Raw genomic sequence first — 19659 nt, 5'->3', positions numbered from 1 at the left:
CCCCACCCCCTTCCATCCAATGCCACCATGGATAAGATGTTTGCAAGACCATAGCAGTCCGTGCTCATGCAATTGATGAGAGGTGAATGTAGCTCTTAAATTGTGAAAGGTACCCATGGAGGCTGAAGGCTTTCGTAACACGAGAGAAGATAAAGAAATGAGCTATGAACAAACGAGCAAGACCTAAGCATACGGCAGAGATGCAAAATTTTGATGTCGTAAGACTCTATATACGTAATCAACACAAAGCCCCGATTCGGATCTGTCTTAACATAAGGACATTATAGCATAATCACAATCATGTCGAAAGTCATTCTGACTGCACATACAAACAGATAAATAATCAAGCACGGCAAACGTCCACGAATTTCTTTAATTTACATGTGCCCCTGCATTAAAGCATCTTTATTAGGTCCGACACTTTGCGTGAGTCTACTACTCGTCAGATTCAACACTACGCAATCGTAACATGAACTGTACAACCATCAATGATGACTAAGCCCCAAACCTGACTTGCCATAAGCTCAGCAATTATGATCAAGGCAAAGAGGGATAGTACAAAATTTGATGCTGTAATGATACAATGCTGTCATCTATGTAACATTAAGCACCAAGAGCAAGCTGGCCACTATGAAGGTTAGAAAGCTGAGCCTGCGACGGTCTAAGTTCCAGCATTGTAGCCCCTAGGAGATTTTGAAGGTACACCATGCCTTTAAGCTTTGTGAGTTATAGACGATCCCGACCACTATCTGTAGGCTGTGTGGGTGAAGAGTTTAGCATGTACAGTATATAGTAACACTATAAAAATAAGAGTCTATCATGAAAAGGTTGACGTTACATGTTTAGTCTAAGCTTTGGGTCTCCTTCTGAAACCTCAATATGCATGGATTTTGAGCTGTTTTCCCTCTCACGCAGTTGTGTAGTCCATGGTCGCCTCCTCTAAAATCATGGAATCATTGGCAAAAGACTAAACATTACCACGATTGAACTCTTCGAAGAACGCGAATTTCCATCTGTTGAGAGTGCCTTGTTTCTGGTACGCGACTCTCCAAAGCCTGAAACAATAAAATATATATTAAAAAATTTACAATTTGATCAATGCTCTTGATTTGTGCCACATCGCTCACTTTATTTTAAGACCCACCATTACAGTTTTGTAGAAAACATTTAAAAACACCAAAGTTGCATGCATTAGTCACAACCTCAACTTGAAAATCAGAGCCTGCCATCATTAGATGGCACAACACTGATTAAACAAAGAAAGTTAACAAGTAACTACAGACTCCTACAAGGGGCTGAGAGCTTTGCAGCAGGCTTCCATCTCACCCAATAAAGAGCCACATGCACAGACAGCAAGAATGCACGGAGTCCATGTTACTCTTCCTATACTTTTGTAGAAACCGCGAGTCATTCTCCGATCACACATTAGGGAGGAGTACAATACAAGTATTGTTCGTCCCCCTAGTATGAGCACAATAAATTACAAAATTTAAAAATCCTGTTTCTTTTTTCTAGCATTACTGATCAAAAATAAAAGTTCATATCTACATACAAAAGCCCTACATATAAAAGTTCATATAAACTACATACAGAAAAACAATATTTCAAGTGAGCCTACAATAATGCTGTTAAACAAAGGAAAAACTCGAAAGCAAATAAATTGTCTCTACCACCACAGATATTATGTGGGAGATAAACCAGCCAGTAAAGTATGTATCGTACACACCGTACATATGGTATGGAAACAAGGGGTTAGGTATGCGAATGAAAGCAACCATGTGACACGTGTAAAATTGAGAACCTCCCTTATTTTCCATATACAATTATTATATGCCTGAAGACCATACACCCATAAATCTTCAAAATTCCAGTAATTTCATTGATTTGTTTCAGATCAACTCCAGAAAGCAGCCAAGTAGCTCATCCTCTATTCCATACAATCTAGTTCAACCTTCAACATTCCAGGAGGAGCTGTGCATTTTATGATTTTCACACGCCTCACCACTGCAATATTCCAACGAAGCTACTTTTCTTGAACAAAGAGGCAATAACTTGCTAGCAGACAAACCCAAAAAAAACCTATAAAACCCAAACCCAAAAAAAACCTCGGCATCATAAGAATTTTCCCAATGTGAAAAAAAAAAACTTAGAACCGATGATTGGTGGATGTATGATTCGCTTTGCAGCCCAGCTCAAATCTGTCATACTATGGTACAAACATACAAACATCGGCAGCTTGCAAGCTTCTCTTCTCCAACTATTTTAATTCAGGATGAGGTTGGAAGAATGAGCATCATACCCCACCTTTCACTTTTGTGCTTCTAATCTTTCCCCTAATAATAAAGCACACTTCGTAGGGGGAACCCCAGATCTATGTCGGTTTTCAAATTCTCTCTTTCTCCTTCTTGACCATTTATTTTATTCAGGTTTGATAGAATCATATTTTGTTATTCGCCCTCCATTTTTGCGACAGCTATTGTTTCTACTGTTTAGTACTCCTGCTCTGCCTCGACTACGGCATATTTGCGTCATGAAGCTCTAGTCAAATTTGACGCATCATGTTATGTGCAGCGGAAGTAATTTAAGGTGATAACTCACGATGAGTGCTCAATATGTACACAAGGTTCCTTTTAGTTCATGAGAGGTTGTGCAATAGACAAAGAAAGAGAGAGAGAGAGAGAGAGAGAGAGAGAGAGAGAGAGAGAGAGAGACTGGGAGTGATAGAGAGAAACACCAGATGGGGAACCAAACCCGCCTCCAAGGGCCCCCCTCTCTATTGCTGGAGGTATTTGCTTTAAATTGCACGACTGCTTATACAATAAATATAGATGTTGAGATGAGTGCTCAATATGTACACAAGGTTCCTTTTAGTTCATGAGAGGTTGTGCAATAGACAAAGAGAGAGAAGAGAGAGAGAGATATTGGGAGTGATAGAGAGAAACACCAGAAGGGGAACCAAACCCGCCTCCAAGGGCCCCCCTCTCTATTGCTGGAGGTATTTGCTTTAAATTGCACGACTGCTTATACAATAAATATAGATGTTGAGATGCTGACAGGATCGGGCACTTTGATGCCAGCTGATGGTATGGAAGAGGCTAAATCCTGAAATCTGAAAGCGCTTATGGAACTGGCAAGGATCTGCAAACTCGGGCTGATCCAACAAGGGTGAATGCTGAAAACTGAAAATGCTGATACCTTTGACTCGGATCTGCGACATGTGGGCTGAACTGCTAAGGGGAAGGCGGAAACCGCTAAGGGTTGCTGGTACTTGTGGCTGAATCTGCAAACGCTAGTGTCTAAGGATGTTTGGCAAGGATGTGGATGAGGAAAAACATTGGCATGGCTCAATGCTGGTGATGAGTTCTTCTTGAGGCCACACGCTAGCGTTGGGTTCTGATGCTGAATAGAGAAGCCAAGGGCTCCCTTTATCTTGCACAGAGGAGAGGTCGAGCCGACAAGCAGCACAAGAAATGCCATGACTGGCTTTGTTGAAGGTTTATTTAAAGGTCACTTATCAATAAATTAACTTAGTGATAAGAGGAGGTTCACATGAACTAAACTACCTAAGCAAGTTCTAATGACTACAGTCCTACAATGCGAACAGTCCTAATGCCCACCGCCCACGGAACGCCCTATGCAATCAGAGGGTATGCAACTAACTAAAGCGCCTGAACATTCACGTCTTGCGAACAGGCTCACAAAGGCGTCAAAAACACTTCCTAGGCTGTCCTAAACCCTAGTAGTAGGAGTTACAGCTTGCCGACATGCACATATGGTTAAATGTGCACGTGACACATCAAGATACCCTCTTAACTTAACTAAGGATCCAAAAATTGTTATGCTGATTCTGATGTGCACAAAACTGACAATTATGTCTCAAAATATTTTTCGCTAATAGCAAAAATAGTTCCATCCATCAGCCGAAGAGTTTCATATTATGCCACTTGAGGGTTGTGATGTATTATTGGGTATCCCATGGTGTTAGAGGTTGCATGCTATGGTGGATACTTACAACAAAAAGATTACCCTTGTACATAGAAGAAAGACTCATGTCCTTGATGTAAAGCTTAAAGACGAGTCTGTTCCAGTTGTTTCTGCTTCTGCTATTTCATCTGTAATAAAGAATCATCTTTTTGCGTACTTGATCTTTGCAAAAGAATTATCTAAAGTTGTATCTAATTTGTCTACCTTAGTGTAAGTGTCACAAGACGGGCCCCACGTGCCAATAGAAAAGAACAGACTGAACAAACTTTTAGCACTTCAATAACAACTGAACTGAAAGAGAGAGAGAGACGACACGCGACACGGAGTGGCGGAATTCCACCCCAGAGAGTATTGGCCCCAAACCTCGGTGCCCCTTTCGATATTTCTTTATATTACTACCGATTCACAAAGTACAACAGCCAAGGAGCACCTGCTCTACAATTTGCGCGCTAAAAAGTGCCAGAGAGGGCCCCCAAGGCTCATATTTAAAGGCCCAAAGCCTAAAAGCATCAAATATGAAAAGCTGACCCCAAAAAAGCACTTTCCTAAAATTTCGAGATTTCCCTAAAAATTCGCCGCGAATTCCGAGAGGTCCGTACAGATGCCACATCATCATATTTTGATGTGCAAAGTCTTTTGAGTGTGTTCTGCTTTATTTTTAATGCCTTTATGTCACTTGGGGCCTCATCGGACGGGGTTCCCATGAGTTGGTAGGACTTCTTCTTCTATTGCTTGTTCTTCTTAGGGTTTCTAGAATTAGGGTTTGCAGGTTTTAGGGTTAGGGTTTCCAAAATTAGGGTTTCAATAGTTAGGGTTTTTGGCAGAAATTAGGGTTAGGGTTTCTGCTCTCGCAGCCACATCATCTGTAAGTTGGCTCCATTCTTTAGGCTTTGACACGTCAGCAGTTTGTTACAGTAAGGTGCAGCAGAAGTGAATGTTAATATTGCTCAAGATGAGTGCTCCGAACTGTGCTCAAGGGTTCCTTTTACTTACGAAAGGGAGAGCCTTCCGTTCCTTTAGAGAGAGAATGCAATGATCACAAACAAAGTGAATGCTATTGTGAATGGAGGTGCTGAGACTGAGAGAAAGAGAGAGAGAAGAATACAACACCAGGTGGTTCTCAAACCCTCCTCCAAGGGCCCCCCTCTCTATGGTGAGAGAGGTCTATGCTATAGATTGCACAAATATGGTACAATGGTCTAGATGCAATGGACTTGCCGACGATGTCAACGACAATGATGACGACGATGAGACGGGCTAAAAACTGGAAACGCTAGGGCTGAAATGCTGAAATCTGCAAACTGTTAGACTTTTTGCTAAATGCTAACACTATGTCGACAAGGATGGCGATGGCGACGACTCGACGACGATGCGTTGAAAACGCAGATGCTGAAATCTGAAAACAGCGGGCTGAAACTGTAAACGCTGGCTAACTCGACGGTACGGCGAGGATTTGTTGCGGTTAGGGGCTAAATCTGCAATGGCCAAGTGCTGAAAACTGAAAACGCTGATGTACTTGGCTGATCTGGCGTCGTGGAACTGCAAAACGCTAGGCTTGATCTGCTACAGGAAACGCCAGAAAATGTTGGGGCTGATCTGCTACAGAAATCGCCACGTGGATCTTGTTGGCTAAAAATGCTAGGACTCTCTACCGGTCTTGCTGAGAAGATGCACTGCAAGTTGCTATAACTTCTTCTGCTTCTTCTGCTAAAACTGGGCTGAGATTGAGAGAAAGAGAGAGAGAAGAATACGACACCAGGTGGTTCTCAAACCCTCCTCCAAGGGCCCCCCTCTCTATGGTGAGAGAGGTCTATGCTATAGATTGCACAAATATGGTACAATGGTCTAGATGCAATGGACTTGCTGACGATGTCAACGACAATGATGACGACGATGAGGACGGGCTGAAAACTGGAAACGCTAGGGCTGAAATGCTGAAATCTGCAAACTGCTGACTTTTTGCTAAATGCTGACACTATGTCGACAAGGATGGCGATGGCGACGACTCGACGACGATGCACTGAAAACGCAGATGCTGAAATCCGAAAACAGTGGGCTGAAACTGTAAACGCTGGCTAACTCGACGGTACGCCGAGGATTTGTTGCGGTTAGGGGCTAAATCAGCAATGGCTAAGTGCTGAAAACTGAAAACGCTGATGTACTTGGCTGATCTGGCGTCGTGGAACTGCAAAACGCTAGGCTTGATCTGCTACAGGAAACGCCAGAAAACGTTGGGGCTGATCTGCTACAAAGATCGCCAGGTGGATCTTGTTGGCTGAAAACGCTAGGACTCTCTACCGGTCTTGCTGAGAAGGTGCACTGCAAGTTGCTAGAACTTCTTCTGCTTCTTCTGCTAAAACTGGGCTCTCCATGTCTGCTTATATAGCTGCTGATCTGGCGTCGTGGAACTGCAAAACGCTAGGCTTGATCTACTACAAGAAACGCCAGAAAACGTTGGGGCTGATCCGCTACAGAAATCGCAGGTGGATCTTGTTGGCTGAAAACACTAGGACTCTCTACTCGTCTTGCTGAGAAGGTGCACTGCAAGTTGCTAGAACTTCTTCTGCTTCTTCTGCTAAAACTGGGCACCCCATGTTTGCTTATATAGCTGCCTTGATGTGCTTGGCTGATATGGCGTCGTCGAATTGCAAAATGCTAGGCTTCTTTTGCTACAGGAAACGCCAGAAAACGTTGGGGCTGATCTGCTACAGATATCGCCATGTGGATCTTGTTGGCTGAAAACGCTAGGGCTCTCTGTCGGTCTTGCTGAGAAGGTGCACTACAAGTTGCTAGAACTTCTTTTACTTCTTCTGCTAAAACTGGGCGCCCCATGTCTGCTTATATAGCTGTGGAAAGCTGGGTCGAGCAGTTCTCCTACAACCCAAGACCTTTGGAAAGTGGTAATTTAATTAATAAAAATGTCAGATTCTCTGTAAAAGGTACTCTCCCAAAACTGGCCAGGAATTGGACCTTCTGCTTGGACAATGAATATGCTGGTGGTACTGGTTTTGCAATCAAAGGATATGCAACTACTCTAAGTGCCTGGACATGCACGGCTTGCTCACAGGTTCACAAAGGTGCCAGAACACTTCTTAAGCTGACTTGAACCCTAGACCTGAGATAGCTTGTCCACATGCAAATAGGGTTAGATGTGCACATGACATCCCCTCTTTTCAAAGTGAGGTATTGGTACCGAGCTGCATGGCTTCCTTGTAGTTTGCAAACAACTCTGGGTAATCTCTGAAAAATTCTTTATCAACCCAATGGCAACCCACACTGCATCGTGGGTTCCTCAATCCTTGAACTTCAAAAAGTATAGTCTGACTTGCTTCTTTGAGCCATGGCGAAACCGATGTAGCAACACTTACTCCGGCTTAATGACTTCAGCTTCATCGATAATCTTGGGCTCTTCTTCTTCGGAAATGTGCTTAGGAGGTGTACCCTGAAACACTTTCAACCATGAAACATGGAAAACGTTGTGCATTGACCATGAGTTAGGCAATTGTAATTTCATAGAAACCTCATTGATCTTTCTAATGACAAGAAATGGACCATACATTCTCAAAGACAAACACTTCTTTCCGACTTGCTTAAGACGTTGCTTCATGATTCTCAAATAAACCCAATCCCCTTCTTTGACAGAAACATCCTGACGATGCATATTAGCTTGTCGTGAGTAAGACTCACGAGCCTTGCTTAGCCGAAGCTTCACACTCTCAGAAATCTCATCTAACGACTGACTTTCAACATTGGCATCAGACATTTGACTGACCGAGCGAGTCAAAAGTGATAGGAACGGACGGCCAAAAGCTGCCTCATACGGAGTTCTACCAATAGTAGAGAAATAAGAGTTATTCAAAATTGCTTGGACCAATGGGAGATAGAGCTCCTAATGAAACAGTTAATCATGCACTTATGACTTCAAAACATCAAAACCCAATTGATTGTAAATTTTTGTTTGACCATTTGACTGTGGATGAAAAGCCGATGAAAAATTCAACTTAGTGCCAAAATTTTCAAAGAGTGCGCCAAAAATTGGACATGAACTTAACATCTCTATCTGAAACAATTGACTTTGGCAAACCAAAGAGGAGGTACCAATGCTTTATGAACAACCGTGCTACATCTTGTGCGGTGATTGTGGCCTTACAAGGAATCAACATGCAAAATTTGCTGAAACGGTCAACAATTGTCAGACATTGAGTGTTCCTTGAATGCAAACTAGGTGGAAGGTTAGTCACAAAATCCATAGAAATATCTTGAAAAGGTCCGTCGGAAATAGGCAATGATAGCAAGAGGCTTTGCTGCTTACCCCGAAGAGCTTTTACTTTTTGTTGTAGGCCAATAAAAAAATCTTTCTATTTTTTCCAAAGTGGTGTTCATTCCCCTGTGCCCACCCGTGAGAGAGTCATGAACATAGTGCAATATGGTTGTCCTGAGAGAGGGCAACACACATAAACGGTGACGAAAATCCAACAAACCTTCACGAATGAGATAGTTGATGGGCCCTTGGGAAGCAAGAGCTTGCAACCATTGCTTACCAAACTCGAAATTTGCATACTCGTTCTTCATGTTGTCAAAAGACACACCCTGAATAGAAATTGTGGATCTTGACTCAAGAGCCAGGATCTGTCCTTTGCGACTTAACGCATCAGCAACAAAGTTAGCTCTACCAGACACATAATCAAACCTTCAAATTGCTCACCGTGCTTGGCGATCACTCCAATGTGCACTAGGCATAGACTGGAGCCGCTTGAGGGCTTGGTGATGTGTGCGAACTGTGAACTCTCTACCATACAGAAAATGCTTCCAATGCTTGAGAGAGTGAATGATAGACAAAAGTTCTTTGTCATAAACGAAATAATTCTTTTATGCACTATGTAACTTCTGACTTAGAAATGCAACTAGACGGCCATGCTGCTAAAGCACAGCTCCTATGACGACATTGCTCACATCCGTCTATACCTCAAAGGGGTCATCCCAAGAGGCAAGGATGAGACACGACGCTTCTGTCACCGCAACCTTGAGAGCTACGAAAGCATCAATGGCTACCTCGAGCAAATCCACGCGCTGTCGGTGAGTCTTTACCCCTTTCAAAACATCTGTCGTGGGTACCGCAATGCGTGCAAAATTCTCTATGTGCGAACTATATGCTTGACACAAACCAAGAAAAGAACGCACCTCATATGTAGTTTTGGGCAAATCCAAATTACAACCTGTTCTACCTTCGCGGGATCTAGCTCGACGCCTTCTGCAGAAATGATATAACCCAGATAAGTAACTTTAGTCAGAAAAAACTCAAATTTCTTAGTTGCAATGTATAACTGACACTCATCAAACGGGTTAAAACCCTTTCTACATCCTTTTTATGTTGGTCCTACGATGCAAAAAAAATTAGAATATCATCAAGAACGATACACACACACGCCAACCATATCGCCTACCATGAGACGGTTAAATATACCCGCGGCACCTGTCAATCCAAAAGGCATAACCACATACTCCCATTGCCCTCGCTCTGTGCGAAAAGCGGTCTTATAGATGTAGCCTTTGAATAACCTTACCTGATGGTATCCACGTTTGAGATCGACCTTACTAAAAACCTTTGCCACATTGAGCCTATCGAGGATATACTCAATGCGAGGCATCAGAAACTTGTTCTTAACGGTCATCTTATTCAATGCCTTTTAATCAACACACAAACGAGACGAACCATCCTTCTTGTGGACAAATAAGATAGGGGCAGCAAAAGAACTTACACTAGGACGTATGAATCCTCTCGCCACCAACTCCGTAAGTTGCCGCTCTAAATCTTCTTCTTGAGTCTTGTTCAAATGGTAGGGAGCCTTACTGACTGGCTATGCCCCCTCCGTGAGTTCTATGCGATGATCCTCCACCGCTCGAGAGGGAGACGGAGTGGAAGATCATCCTGCAAAAGAGGTGCTCATACTTGGTAAACAAAGTTGAATACCTGTATGGGGCCTGAATGCTTTGGGTAATTCGAGAGGCATACATGAATGCCGCTTGTGCTCCTCTTCGTAATTCACGCTTCGCTTGCACATGAGAAATGAGAGGTAAAGAATGCAGACCCTCCTCACCACGAATGATCAAGGAAGAGTGTAAGGTGCAGCAAAAGTGAATGTTGAACTTTGCTCAAGATGAGTGCTTCGGACTGTCCTCAAGGGTTCCTTTTACTTACGGAAGGGAGAGCCCTTCCGTTCCTTCAATGAGAGAGTGGAAATGATCACAAACAAAGTGGAAGAACACTGTGAATGAAGGTACTGAGACTGAGAGATAGAGAGAGAAGAATACGACACCAGAAAAGTTGTCAAACCCTCCTCCACGGGTCCCTCTCTCGATGGCGAGAGAAGTCTATGCTATTGATTGCACAAATCTGATACAAGGTGCTGATGCAAGTTCTTGATGCTATGATGCAATGAGGTTCTAGGTCGGAGACGACGTTGACGACAAGGGCGACGACGACGAGGACAACGGCTGGCTGAAAATGCTGGTTTCAGGTGCTGAAAAACGTTGGAAAGCGGGGCTAATAACGCTATCATAGCAGGGCTGAAATTTGCAAATCTTGTATCTGCTGCATTTTGACTCTATGTCGGTGACGACGACGATGACGACGACGCGACGACGATGCGCTGAAAACGCAGATGCTGAAATCTGCGAATAGCGGGCTGAATCTACAAACTTTGGCTGATTTGACCGTGTAGCGAGGATATGCTGCAGAAAGGTGAGATCTGCGAGGTTTGGGGAATGCGGTACGGAATTTAACTGTTGAAAATGCAAAACGCTGATAAAAGTGAAGGTTCTATCGCCGGGAATCTGCAAAACGCTGATGGTAGTCTGCAATTGCAAAAACGCTGGGCTGATCTACTGTCTGCTGCAAAAACGCTAGGAAATCTGCTGTGAATCTGCTAACGCCGGGCTGATCAGCAAGTTGCAAAACGCTAGGCTGATCTGCAAATGCTGAAAACGCTGGCTTCTTTGGTGGCTGAAAACGCTAGGTTGCCTGCCGGGGAGTCTTGCTGAGAAGGTGCTCTGTTGGACCCTTGGTCCCTGCTGCCTCTTCTGCCAGAAAGTGCTAGCGCTAGGTTTCCTTATATATTGCTCGAGTCAATTTGCCCTACCCAATTTCCTAACAAAGTCACTTATTAATAGTAAGTGAAAAATAGCTAAAATAGGAAAAATAGGTTTTGTGCACTGTAAAAGGCTCCTGATGGATACTGACTGTAATCTAATGATCATGTTGTGTGCAACGAGAGGAAATGCAACTACTCTAAGTGTCTGTACATGCACGGTCTGCGAACAGACTCACAAAGGTGCCAGAACACTTCCTAAGCTAACTGAACCCTTGTCGTGAAGTAGCTTGTCCACATGCACATAGGGTTAGATGTGCACGTGACAGAGTCACTTTTAGCACTTAGAGTGAGCGTATTGTCGGCCCAATCAAAACCATCTAATGCCCAAAATCATATCACATCCTCAGAGAGAAGACAAGACAAATTTTCGACGGAAGGAAGCTTGTTGAACAGTAAATAACCCATCAAGGCACTCGTGCATAATGAGAGAGTCCATACTGGGAGCAACGCCAGACATCTCGAGAGTTGTCATCTAGCTAACCTCCTGGCGGGCTCTCTACAAGAGTCACCAATCACATCAAGCATACTGTCTGAATCAAACAATATGACAAAACGCTCACCCTTGACATGACCATAACATTTCAAGAAAGATTCATAAATGTGTGTGTTAGAAACATGTGGAGACTCAGATTGGTTCACTAAAGTGCTTGTGGTAGCTATCGGTGCTTTATTTTCTTTAGGTGGTGCTGTCTTAGGACAGCCTTCTTAATATGACCCTTGACGTGACATTGATAACAACGACCTTCCTTAGCATAAATGACTTGTTCTTCTGCATTATGTGGGTTCTGAGGAGTCTGAGAGGTACTGTGAGAAGACTTATTCTCCTTAGGCTTTCCTTTGTTGTGCTTCATCTCCTGTGCGAGAGCAATCGCTACCGCCTTGTTGAGATCCACGGGGTCGAGAACTTCGACATCAAACTTGATATACTCGTCCAACCCGAAAAGAAATTCCTCTTTGCGCTCATCATCTGATTTGCGTAATTGGGTGCCGAGCTGCAAAACACGGTTAGAGAAAGACATGACTGCATATCATTTTGCTTGAGATTGCGCCAATCTTTTTTCAACCGCGCTAAGTATTGAGGTGGCATAAACCGCGCCTTGAGCTTGTCTTGGAAGTCGACCCAATTGAAAGAAAGGGGCACACCTTCTTTGGCTTCCTCTAGATGCGCGGCCAACTGTACCTCTTGCCAGGCGTGATACCAATTAATGGCATCATCGGCAAGATACATGGTTGGCATCAAAACTTTGCTATTTCTTGTTTTCTTAGTTGTCGCAAAGTAAGAATTAAATTGATGCAGCCTGTAACAGACTTGGACACTCCAAGTCAAGAATCAATCACGACAGCACCAAATAACCACTTCAAAACAGTTCACAGTTCACAATAGATTTGCACTGGCCCAGTGGAGTTCCGTGCCTAGAGATATTGGCCCCAAAGACTGGCGCCCCTTTCGGTATTTCTTTATGTATTCATCAGTCCAAAGTATAAGAGTCGTTCGGGTCTCACTCTCAGACTCTGCGTCCAGATGCTCTGCAGAGTGGGGAGCACAAACCACTTATTTAATGTTTACAAGGGATGCCAAAAGCAGAGCCCCGAAAAGCTTCAAATCAAAAGCTTAAATAAGAGCAAAGGCTCTTTTTTTTTTCTCTCAAGCTCTCTCTTGAGTTTTTAAAATAAAGAAGAGAACTTCTCTCTCTCTCTCTCTCTCTCTCTCTCTCTCTCTCTCTCTCTCTCTCTCTCTCTCTCTACTCACGTAGAGAAAAGCAAGATGTGCAATTTTTGGAAATTTTCCCTGTTTGGCGCAGCAAAAAGCGGGATCCTGCCATGTCATCATGTCTGTGCTTTTTCCGGGAGTTCAACCTGCTGCCCTTTTAGGATTAGGGTTAGGGTGAGGGTTAGGATTTTCTGTTGTTTTTAGGGTTTCTGACATATTTTAGGGTTTGCAGGTTTTAAAGTTAGGGTTTACAAAATTAGGGTTTTCAGCAACAGTCATGGTTAGGGTTTCCCGCATGCTCTCGAGCAGACACGTCATCACTTTGTCACGCGACCAAGAATGAATAGCATTAGCATCCATCTTACCGTCGTACTTACTGAACGTCAACTTCTCAATGACAAGATTGTTGGAGTCTGCATCTGTAACCGGCCTGTTCAATCCAAAAAGGGCGGTAGACTTTACTTTAAACCTTGATTTAGCTTTCACCCATTATCAGTCGTCTATTTTACTTGCGCTATAGTGACACAAGAGAGGGGAATGGGATACAGATGCTAGAATGCACCTGTATGAGAAGACCGACACCAGATTGGCCCCTAACTTAGGCGCCCCTTTCGGTATTTCTTTATTGTTCAAAAGAGGGAATAAACGTTGTGGTTCCCTACAAGCTGCCCCGCACAAACTCGGCTGAATTTCCACTGTTCCAGCCCGATTTCGGCAGCATAACTGTACTAGAACCCTTCACAGTCAGTATTCCCACGCATTGAATGACTTTCCCGACGCATACGGGCACTTTGCAAAACCTGGCGAGAATCTGCAGCACGCTGAATTCTCTGTTTTCAGCCCTGAAAATGCGCCAGATCACCTGTACAGCGGTCCCCTTGCGTCCCCGAACCTCCTAGGGGTATTAGGGTCCGTTTAGGGCCAAAACCCTAAACCTGCAAAAATACACAGCAGGCTGTGATTCACTGTTTCGGGCTCCGTTTCGCGTGCCGGTCGCATCCGTAGCAAGTCCTCGAGCTCCCGCACCTGTAGGGCTACTTGCCCTTTGAATCGGACGAGATTTCTGGCGTGAAACCTCTCCGAATTCACCTGTACCTGCGGGGGGGTTAGCCGCTAGCTAATCCAGTACCTGTGCAAGAGGCTCTTGCCTCGGCAATCGCGCATGAACCCACACAACTGTACATTGGTCAAATGAAGAGCCCACTAGAGGGGCATAACATACTGCCAAAGGGGAGAGAGAGGGCAGTGCGTAGCGTGCAGGGCATCACTCCTGGCACCGCACTGTGCATAAGAGGGAAAGCAAGCACTCCATAGCTCTTAACCTGTGACAAAAACTGAAAATGAGGCTCTTCCCTCTTCAAATTCAGCGCCACTTCTTGTTGCATGAGGCAAGTGCACCAGAATGTGCCACTTGGCACATTTACAAGCATTTTCCCGTTTCGGGGTTGCCGCCTAAAAATATCCCAACCGGTTGCCCAGTTGACTTCACGGCAGAGTAAGAAAATGTTCCCTTTGTCATTCCGGAGGTAATGACGCCAACACATTTTCAGGTCCCAAAATAGCAGTTCCCTAAATTTTAGGAGATGCTGCCATTGTATCTTTCTAGGTCATCCGACCCTCTTTGTACACTGCGGCCACATCCAGAACTGAAATGTAGCCTCTGTAGCAAAGGATTCCACTTTGGCTAGTCAATGACCCCACTTGGCTAACCATAGTCCTTGTCCAACCTTAGTGCTCTCTTGCCCTCAGGCCTGGACTCCCTCTGGACAGATCCACACTAGCTATGCAATGCAGGGGAGTTAGATTTCCCGAGGGGTGTTTCCAAAAAGTGAAAGTAAATAGATAATAAGAAAGAAATCAACAAAAAGGATAGATAGTAGTCACACGCTGGTGACAACATCTCTACTTGTGATATCTGATGAACTGCCCACATCTTTGACCGGCTCGGATTTCAAGGTGAGTACCTATAGGACCAACACATGCAAGAGTTTGTCTCTTTGCGCCTCACGCTCTAATTCCAAGGCCGCTCGCCTTTCTTCAACCGCTATGCGTTGGGCTTCGCGCGCTTGCTCGCTCCATAGCTGCCTATCGTTCTTCTGCCGCCAAGCGCGCTTGATCACGCTCGTGATCTAAGGCGGCGCGTTGCGCCTCTTGTCGTAGCATCATGTCCATCATCAACTTGACCAAAGCCTCCATAGGATTTGGTGCAACCCGTGGCGTAGACGGGGAGGGGAGAGGGTCGGAAAAAAATCCTCCTGGTGGGGATAATTCTTTGACACCAACTCCACTCTCATCACCTTCACGCAAAGTATCCATGCCGCTTTGGGTGATGACCGTACACTGAAATCTTGGGAACTTAAGTTCTCGAGAAACTTAGGTTCTTGAGGTTCTTGGGTTCTTGAGTTCTGTAGCTTGCAATCGGTGTTTGAGAAGGCTTTCTCTTACTCGAGCTCAACTCTTCCCTGCGGGCGCACCCCTTGGCGGCCTTGCACTCACACCAAAGTTGCTTTTTCCACCTCGCGTCGATTGGCTGGCCGCGTAGTGCACGGTCCGCTCTCAATGAGTGAAAAGAGGAACAAAGGGAGGCTGGACAAGCCCTTCTTTCTTGGATTACCTGTCACTCTTTAAAAACACGATTAGGAATCGACAGGCACAAGTAGACTTGGGTTACGTGCGACCGCAACAAGCAAAAAAATTTCTTGTGGTTCTTTTCTTAAGTGATACAAAACACTGCCAAAGCTCTGATACCAATGCAAGGTGCAACGGAAGTGAATGTTGATATTGCTCAAGATTGTGCTCCGAACTGTGCTCAAGGGTTCCTTTTACTTACGGAAGGGAGAGCCTTCCGTTCCTTTAGAGAGAGAATTCAATGATCACAAACAAAGTGAAAGCTACTGTGAATGAAGGTGCTGAGACTAAGAGAAAGAGAGAGAGAAGAATACGACACCAGGTGGTTCTCAAACCCTCCTCCAAGGGCCCCCCTATCTATGGGGAGAGAGGTCTATGCTATAGATTGCACAAATCTGGTACAATGGTCTAGATGCAATGGACTTGCCGACGATGTCGACGACAATGATGACGACGACGAGGACGGGCTGAAAACTGAAAACGCTAGGACTGAAATGCTGAAATCTGCAAACTGCTGAATTTCTACTAAATACTGACACTATGTCGATGAGGATAGCGATGGCGACGACTCGACGACGATGCGCTGAAAACCCAGATGCTGAAATCTGTAAACAACGGGCTGAAACTGTAAACAATGGCTAACTCGACAGTACGGCGAGGATCTGCTGCGGTCAAGTGAGATCTACGAGGCTAGGGGCTAAATCTGCAATGGCTAAGTGCTAAAAACTAAAAACGCTGATGTGCTTGGCAAGAAACACCAGAAAACGATGAGACTGATCTGCTACAGAAATCGCCAGGTGGATCTTGTTGGTTGAAAACGCTAGGGCTCTCTGCCGGTCTTGCTAAGAAGGTGCACTGCAAGTTGCTAGAACTTCTTCTGCTGCTTCTGCTAAAATTGGGTGCCCCATGTCTGCTTATATAGCTGTGAAAAGCTGGGTCGAGCAATTCTCCTACAGCCCACAACCTTTGGAAATTGGTAATTTAATTAATAAAAACGCCAAATTCTTTGTAAAATGTATTGTCCCAAAAATAGCCGGGAATTGGACCTTCTGCTTGGACAATGCATATATTGGGCGGTACTGGGTGTGCAATCAAAGGATATGCAACCACTCTTAAGTGCCTGGACATGCACGGCTTGCTCACAGGCTCACAAAGGTGCCAGAACCCTACACTAACCTGAACCCTAGACCTGAGATAGCTTGTCCACATGCACAAAGGGTTAGATGTGTACGTGACATCTAGATAAAGACAGGTCAACTTTTCTGAGTGGTTTCAATGATTGTTTTTCGAACTCTTTGCCAGGGGAGTTACCTCCTGAGAGACCTAAGGATCAAACCATAGATCTTGTGCCAGGTTCTAGTCCACCAAATAGACCACCGTATAAGGTTAGTGCAGCCCAATAGAAAGAGATTATGAGTCACGTCAATGAGCTTTTAGAAAAGGGCTGATTCAGCCCAGTCCATCCCCTTTTTGTTCGCCTGTACTCCTAGTGCACAAGAAGGATGGTTCATGGCGCATGTGCATTGACTATCGCACCTTGAATAAGAATACCATCAAGAACAGGTTCCCTATACCGAGGATAGATGACATCCTTGATCGGCTTGAGGGAGCGTCGCTGTTTAAAAGGATAGACCTAAAGAGTGGGTACCACCAGATACGCATTAGGCCAGAAGATGTCCATAAGACTGTGTTCAGGACAACATTTGGTCTCTATGAGTTTCTTGTCATGCCATTCGGTCTCACAAATGCACTTGCCACGTTCAATAGAATGATGGACAGAATATTTAGACCACATAGAAACTACGTGGCATAGTTACTCGGAACGCGGAACGGGAACGGTGACGGGATCCCCGCGGAACAGGGGAACGGCTAGGGGTCCGGAACAGGAATGGCGCGGAACAGGAAGTATAAAAAACACCCAAATAGTGCACTTTTTAGCTCCTTGTGTTTAAATACAAGGAGTATTAGAGTGCTTTGACTCTAATACTCACAAAAAACTCGTTTTGAGGACCATTCAACCTTGCTATGACTAGATGATGATGAGAGAGAGAGAGAGAGAGTGAGAGGGAGAGGGAGAGGGAGAGATTTGAGATACTTGCATCAAGTACAAAGCCCTATGTTGGACAAATTACAGCTATAGCGACATGAAAGCACACTAAATTGTTGTCCAGGTTACCGTAGCTGTTTTAATTCAAGGTAAAAGGATGGATTAACATCTAAATCAAAAAGAACATGACAAAAGACCAGATTTTGACAAAACATGTAAGCAATAAAATGCAGCACAAGAATTCGTTCCCTTGCAAACACCACAAATAGAGCTAAGGCATGAGAGCACCTGTTGCTGCTTAAGCCTTGCATTTTCCTCTTTCAATTTGGTGACTTCAGCCTCCAACTCAACTGTGTAAGCCTGTGAAAGCACGAAAAAAAATGTCATCCAGAGCATTCCATTAGGTTAAATACAATGAATAAATTTACCTGTTTTCTGGCCCTGGATCTGGCAGCTGATTCCCGATTCTTTATCATCCGCTTCTGCCGTCTCTCCACTGTTTTCTCGATCACAACCTCAGATGTGTATCGCTTCCTACTGTGCATACCATATTCAGAAATTGCCGGTGACAGAGCTAAGGTGCCAGCAAGAGGCTCTTGGCCCAAACCTGAATTGTCAACAAGTCCATCGTACAAAGAATTTCCTGATGGAGGCATTAGAGGAGGAGGGGCCAGCCCCCTCTTCACTGCCGCAGCAGCAGCTTCTGCTTGTTGCAACATTTGCTGGTGTTGATGATGAGAGGGAAAGTTCATCCACTCTGTTGGGAGGCTTGAGGATGTCAAAGGGTCCATGGCAGGAGGAAGATTGTTCGAGACTACACTTGCAGATGGCATACCCGCAGAGTAAAGACATGTAGTGTTGCCACCATTAGCCAATTGTGAGTTTGCATCGGCATCCTCCCTAAATGCACCCGCTCTCACAAGGAAATCTTCCAGCGTCATTTCACCAAGGGTCACCTGTCTCTTCTGCTGTTGAGGTTGCTGTCGTTGCCCATCCATTAGATCTGCAGGAGATTGCCGTTGTATCTCTTTCCAGACATCTTCAACAGTTTTCCTGCTTAAAGCGGGAGGTAAAGAGAGGCTGTTGAGCCGTTGCAAGCTAGGCTGTTGGGCAAGGTTGGTATTTTCTGTTGAGGAGGCCATGGCTGCAACCATAGCCTGGCTTTCCTCTGCGGTCCATAGATTCTTCAAGAACTCATCCATGTTCATGCTGCCGAAGGTCTTGCCAGGTTCGTTGATCGCATTCTGAATTTCTTCGAGCGTGAGAGAGTAAATGGAGGGCTGTCGAGCAAGGTCGGAAGCCGAGCTTCCATTGGGGGCTGAAGAGAGCATGGTTTGCATCACCATCAAACCTCTGCGGAGGAAGATCGTGCATCAGAGAGAGAAGCTGAGGTTCAATGGTGAGCTCGCGGTGTGGGCCCGTTTCCTCCCGAAGCGTTCCGAGATTTGTGAAGAACACAGGCGGGATGATTCTCGAGTAAAACACGGAGGGAAACTCGAGAGGGACAATTCACTCCACTCACACAAGAAATGCCAGGCCTAGAAATGGTGGAGTCGGAGTTGGGAGTTAGAGATTTGTTGGAGTTGGAGTTAGAGATAGGTTGGAGTAGGGGCATTCACATCCTTAAATCAAACCTGCCCTTGCCCGTCAAGGTCGCTGGTCGGGGGCAGAGGATTCTAACCCTTCATCATCTACCATTTCTTGAGTGGAATCGCTTGTTGCAACCGACGCATTGACGACAGGTTAGCAGAGGGAAAGTCAGTGCATGCAGATCGGTAATCGCCTCCAAATCAGAAGTGGGAATGGCACCTACGCCTGACACCTCAGCACCCATAATTCCAAGTCAACAATGGGAATTCAAGCAGCGACAGCAATGGGAATTCAAGCAATGATCAACGGAATGCAATCTTTGTATTGTATTCAATCTTTGCAACCTGCGCAATCTCTGCAGTGTACCTGGCCCCCCTCCCAGCAACCTTGATGGCTAGGAATGGTCATTTAAATGACCATTCCCTTTCCCAGAATACGCCCTCACCCGTTGCTATATCTCACAATTACGGGGGAGGGGATGGGATCTACGGTGGGATGATTGAGCACCATAGATCTCGGGCAAAGTAAATTCAAAAAAAACGTAAACT

At 44.9% G+C, this 19659-nt stretch overlaps 1 protein-coding gene across 2 annotated transcripts; it reads right to left on the bottom strand.

Annotated features, from left to right (window-relative positions):
• Positions 1-462: 462 nt before the first annotated feature.
• LOC147461741 (ABSCISIC ACID-INSENSITIVE 5-like protein 2) lies at positions 463-19061 on the bottom strand. Of its 2 annotated transcripts, XM_086509200.1 has the most exons (5): positions 17950-19061; positions 17810-17881; positions 979-1055; positions 839-895; positions 463-756 (listed from the first exon to the last, which is right to left on the bottom strand). In XM_086509200.1, exons 1-5 carry the CDS (start codon positions 18865-18867, stop codon positions 684-686), a joined length of 1197 nt encoding a protein of 398 aa, XP_086365326.1. In that variant the 5' UTR covers positions 18868-19061; the 3' UTR covers positions 463-683. The 2 variants fall into 2 exon arrangements, 1 of the variants encoding a protein (XP_086365326.1); XR_015187629.1 differs by adding an exon at positions 9166-9235 and having other exon boundaries at positions 463-1055; positions 17950-19060.
• Between the last annotated feature and the right edge of the window lie 598 nt (positions 19062-19659).

The sequence above is a fragment of the Adiantum capillus-veneris genome, chromosome 3 (assembly GCF_014529385.1).
Source record: "Adiantum capillus-veneris isolate H3 chromosome 3, ASM1452938v2, whole genome shotgun sequence".
NCBI classification, from domain to species: Eukaryota; Viridiplantae; Streptophyta; class Polypodiopsida; order Polypodiales; family Pteridaceae; genus Adiantum; species Adiantum capillus-veneris.
The sequence above is the reverse complement of the archived record's forward strand: the minus strand, read 5'-3'. Positions and strand labels throughout refer to the sequence as shown.

Bases quoted from the DNA above. Each gene is read 5' to 3' on its own strand.
- LOC147461741 (XM_086509200.1), bottom strand. From the start codon at position 18,867: ATGGTGATGCAAACCATGCTCTCTTCAGCCCCCAATGGAAGCTCGGCT. The intron at 896-978 runs GTAATGTTTAGT...GAGGGAAAACAG, and splicing joins CTTCGAAGAGTTCAATCGTG to CTCAAAATCCATGCATATTG. The intron at 757-838 runs GTAACGTCAACC...TCACCCACACAG, and splicing joins CCAAAGCTTAGACTAAACAT to CCTACAGATAGTGGTCGGGA.